General features: G+C 41.9%; 1 protein-coding gene across 1 annotated transcript; it reads left to right on the forward strand.

Annotated features, from left to right (window-relative positions):
• The first annotated feature begins 2103 nt into the window (after nt 1–2103).
• LOC135150401 (uncharacterized) lies at nt 2104–2951 on the forward strand. The gene is made up of 2 exons (XM_064086688.1): nt 2104–2845; nt 2938–2951. The coding sequence occupies exons 1-2, from the start codon at nt 2104–2106 to the stop codon at nt 2949–2951; spliced, it is 756 nt and encodes a 251-aa protein (XP_063942758.1).
• The last annotated feature ends 2090 nt before the right edge of the window (nt 2952–5041 follow it).

Here is a 5041-nt window from a genome sequence, read left to right on the forward strand (position 1 = left end):
TATCCATTACAAGGGATAATCCTCTACTTCATCGTCAACGTCTTTGTTACATGCCTAATTATGGGAAGTCATTATATTGGCCATGCCCACAAAAGGACGTAGTTGGGCCATGACAAGTGAGGCTGAGGCAACTTCAAGGAAGCCCTGTTAGAAGACAGGGCGCGCCCTATCATCAGGCGCGCCCACATGCCAGGGAAAGTTCATGTAATCATGATTCAAAAGGGCAGCAGGTGATTCTTTATGTTTAGGGGGACGCCCTTAAACCTAAGTAAATCCTACTGTTGAAGTGATAAAGGCCCTACCTTGTAGTCTGAGGAGTTATCCTCCTTGGGAGGTAGAGGATAGAAGAAGAAGACGTGCCCTGGAAGGCTCTATCTCTGTAGTCTGGCGGGTTGTCCCTGTCGGGGAGAAGGGTAATGTCCATACATTTGGGGTAAGCTCTAGGGCTAGGCTTCATCGTATTGGGCCCCTTTCAGGAGGAAGATTCTACAAGGGGAGGCCCAACCCATATGGGTCTCTTAGGAGAAAGAACTACGTACCTGCTTGATCCCCTATAAATAGGGGTACGTAGGCAGATTGTAGGCATTGATCATTGTAGAGAGCTATTCCAGTTAGCGATCTCGAACCCTTTGCTTACAATTGTAGCCGCCTCCATAACAAACAACCAACCACTCCCTACATTCTCGCCAACAAGAATCTTGATCTACGCTGCGGACCTCATCTTTGTTGACCTACCAGTTTTCTCCGTTAACAAATTGGCGCTAGAAGGATGGGATAGTTCAAGATTTTCCATCAAGTAGAAAGATGTCGAATCACGGCGAGACAACGCCCGGCGGGAACCAACCTCCTGATCCCAGATTAGGAGAAGGCAATAATACCCCCTTCACCAATACACCGGCGAGAAACACTCCTCAAGATAGAGCGATCATCATAACAGATGGGGAATCCGTCGATATGCGACGTCCCATCTCCAACTCGCCGCCGGTCTTCATAAGTAACGAGGAGTTGCTTAAAGAATTGCACTATCTGAGAAACAAGGCGAGAGAACAACAAGCGCTCAGAGAGCGAATCGTTCAACTTGAATCTCTTGTGCCCGGAACACATCGTTCTGGGAAGCAACCCTTTGAAGAAGATAGTCAGTCAGGCCACCACGATGATAGGAGGCATGTGTTTGTTCCACGGAACTTGTTTGCATCAGGTTGCCAGACCACCATTGGAGGAGAAGGTGCCAGAGATGGAGGGAGACCCCCGCAAGATAGGCGAGCGGCTGCGCATCTGGAAGAGGCCAGTCGGGATATCAATTCTCTGGCGAAAAGATACAGAAGAAGAGTCAGTAGGGCAGATCTGCTATCCCTAATCAAGGATCTTGAAAGTAGGCCTGAGTACGCGAGTACCGGGTCAAGAACAACAAGCACGGGCCGAGATGGGCATAGGAAGGAAGTTCCACATGGGTCAGACTCAAAGGGCTATGACAGATCAAAAGAACAAGAACCCCGTGGCTTGGGTGGAAGAACAGAGCGAGAACCAATTGTGCTTGAAGGACGGCAGAGTCATGGAGGAACGCGCGAGCATGCGACGTCTCCGGGCAACGGAACGATTCATCAACAGACCATTGCCGATCCTCATATTCAAGCCTCATCTCAGGCCAATGTGCCCCCATCCGCTCAGACTCCCGCTAATCAATCAAATCCTCTTGCCACGACAAGTGATTTCACGACTACCAGAACACTACCATCAACGACTCCACTACAGCCAAATGTCCAAACCATTCCAGGCATTGGAGCTATTGATGTCAACAGCCTTAGAAAGCTTCTAGCACACTTTGATGGAGGCTAGACATCTCTCTCAAGCCAAGCCCTATCACCATTCTCTGCCGAAGTGATAGAAGCTCCGCTGCCAGCCAATTACAGAAACACCACGTCTGATCTAAAGTTTCATGGTAATTCGGATGTTGTGGAGTTTCTTGGAAGGTTCAATGTTGAAATGGGTGTCTACTAGATACCGGATCTTGTTAGGTGTCGGCTCCTTGCTGCCACATTCAGGGATAACGCCTATCAATGGTTCCGGAAGTTGGAACCCGCATCCATCATTTCTTGGACAAGCATGCAGACTATGTTCTTGACTCAGTTCCAGGCAACCGTCAAGTATGCTCCACCGGTCACCACTTTGGCAAACATCAAACAGAAGGAAGGAGAGACTCTCCATGCTTACTTCAAGCGTTTTAATGCGGAATCATCTAATGTTCGGGGAGCGACAGATGAGACATTGAAAAGTTTCTTGGTGGCAGGGCTTCGAGTAGGAACCGACTTTTGGAAACACTTGCAAGGCAATGATCCCAAGTCCTTAGCGGATCTTTATGCAAGGGCTGAAGCATACAAGAATGTCGAGCAATCACTGGATGAGAGTAGGAAGAATGACAGAAGCCCTGTTAAGGCCCGGCAAAAGAGGAGAGACCGGTCCCCAAGTCCAGAACAAAGGGGGAGGCGACGAAGTCCCAATCGGGTCAACACCACGTACAAAAGGAACTACACGCCTCCTAGGGATCATGAAGAAAGAGGAGATCGTTGGACATCGCTCGCTGCACCAATTGACCACATCTGCGAAGTTAATCGAGACAAGGGACTCTTTCGCAGGCCAGCACCACTAAATTCTTGGAGAGCCAAGAATAAGGACAAGTACTGTGAGTACCACGAATCAACTGGGCATGACACCCATGAATGTAGGCAACTGAAAGAAGAGATCGAATCGCTAATCAAAGAAGGTCACCTTAATGAGTGGATAGTACGTGAAGCCCGATCTCGATGGGATATTCGAGCCAAAGACAAGAGAGGACTTGGTTATACAGGTGATCAAGAAAGGGGGAATCAAGAAGATATCCAGTTCGTTAAGGAAGGGAGCATTCATGTCATCTTTGGAGGGCCACATTTGGCTAGTAAGGGGACCAAGTGTGACAGCCCTCAAATCCGGGGGTCTGGATTTGGTGCCACTAAAACAAAAACAATTGAAAACCTGTATTTGCGGAAGAAGGTAAAACAAATATTTGAAAATCTGGAAAATTTTAAAAGAGATTTAAATCAAATCACTTGGACCCCCTAAAAACAGGATCGCTAATAGGTTACAGCATTGAAATTAGAAACCAAAATCCTAAATCTTATTACAAACTTAAACTACATTATCATCTAAACTTCGATAAGAAGAATAACTGATAACCAAATAAATAAATCTATTTACAACTGGACTGAAATAAATCAATTCTAACCAGAACTACTCTTGTAAACATCTCCCTGGCAATCTCGCCTAGCATCAATCTTACGCGCAGCGTGTACAGGTGACATCTCAATCCCTAGCTGAAAGGGTTAGAAATAATAGCAAGAGTGAGCGAAAATGCTCAGCAAGATAATAAGAAAGGCAAGAGCCACAAGATATAATTTCTTTTGAATGAAATCAGAGTATTTGAAATAAAGCAAACTTTTGAAGTAAATCATAACAGTTGTAACTCAAAGATTAGCACAGCAACAACAAAAGAAGAATGAGCAACTAGAAGGCTCAACAATATATATATAAAATGCTTAAATGTAAAGCATTAATAAGTGCTATCCTTCTGGAAGTAAAGAGATAAGAAACAGTAGTATCCAATGGAAAACAAAAGCAATATTAGCTTAAGTAATCAAATCATAAATTTTGATTGAAACTTCCACTGACGGGTGTACTATCACAGCTGATCAGCACGTGTAATAGTACGGGATCACACTTCGTAGAAGCATGTCCTAATTCACAGGTACCAAATATAAGGCAACACATTGGCCTTTGGCAGCAAAGTATTATAATATTTCAATAATACCCAAATAGCCCTTCACTGGACCGCCGTCCCGGCCTCTTACGCAAAAAAAAATGTTTTATTTTTCTTAGGGAGTTGAATCACTCAACTCTCTCGATCAACAAACTCGCCATTTCACATGGTCCGGAGTAATCATATCAACTGATGGCAACATAACTAGAATAGTTAGTTATTTGCTAATTATGAATTTCAACTCAGTACTGTTTGGAGTATATCTGGATAGCATAGTTTTCCACTATCTATCTTAGAAGTAATTCGAGAATTCTAGTAGAATGATTACTAGAATGTAGTGAATTCAATCATTGGAATGTATTGAATTCAATCATTATTTGAGTATCTGTATGGTATATGGAATATCGAACAACAGTTAAATTCCAAGCATATGATATTCTATGAATTGAAGTCCAGAATATAATAATTGCACTGGCAATAATTAAAGGTTGTGGAATAAAATCACTTGCTCTTAATAAATAAGAGAAGAATAGAAATACTTGCATTTGACAGAAACAGGTGACATACAATCACCTACTCGAGATTCCTAGATTGGCCTCCATCGCTAATTCTGAAATGACTATAATCTATTGGACTATCTTACGGCACAATATCGCCTTATCAAAATATTTCTGACTTGCCTTGCCACGCTATTTGCTTGTTTCCGACAATCGTTGATGCACGCGTCTCGAGAGACTATATATCAAAGCAATATAATATTTCAGTCGAGAGCAATCCAGAAAGTCGTCAATTCGCAGAATCGAAAAATTATATTACTACCCTTCGTCATATAAATATATATTTTATACAAATAATATATACACATAGTGTTAATCAGTTAAACACATAATCACATCAACACGTATCAATTAATTTACATGCCTTAATATTTATATAAATATAATTTAATAAAGCATGTATATAATCTTATATATGATTATATACAAATAATTAACATAGTGACGATAAATATACCCCTGGCTACAATCCATTTCCAAATATAAATCAAGTCTTTCGGAATTACAAATCCAATTGTAATTCAAACACATCTTGAATCAACTTAAAATATAATCAAATAAAATAATAAAATAATATAAATTTGGACAATTTGTATTTTAAAATTGAGCAAATCCTCAAATCAATAGCACACCATCCCTGTCCAAATAATATACTTGTAAATAGACTCAATCCAGAACTAAAATCGATTTCCGG

This window comes from Daucus carota, chromosome 2 (assembly GCF_001625215.2).
Source record: "Daucus carota subsp. sativus chromosome 2, DH1 v3.0, whole genome shotgun sequence".
Taxonomy (NCBI): domain Eukaryota; kingdom Viridiplantae; phylum Streptophyta; class Magnoliopsida; order Apiales; family Apiaceae; genus Daucus; species Daucus carota.

Bases quoted from the DNA above. Each gene is read 5' to 3' on its own strand.
- LOC135150401 (XM_064086688.1), top strand. From the start codon at position 2,104: ATGCAGACTATGTTCTTGACTCAGTTCCAGGCAACCGTCAAGTATGCT.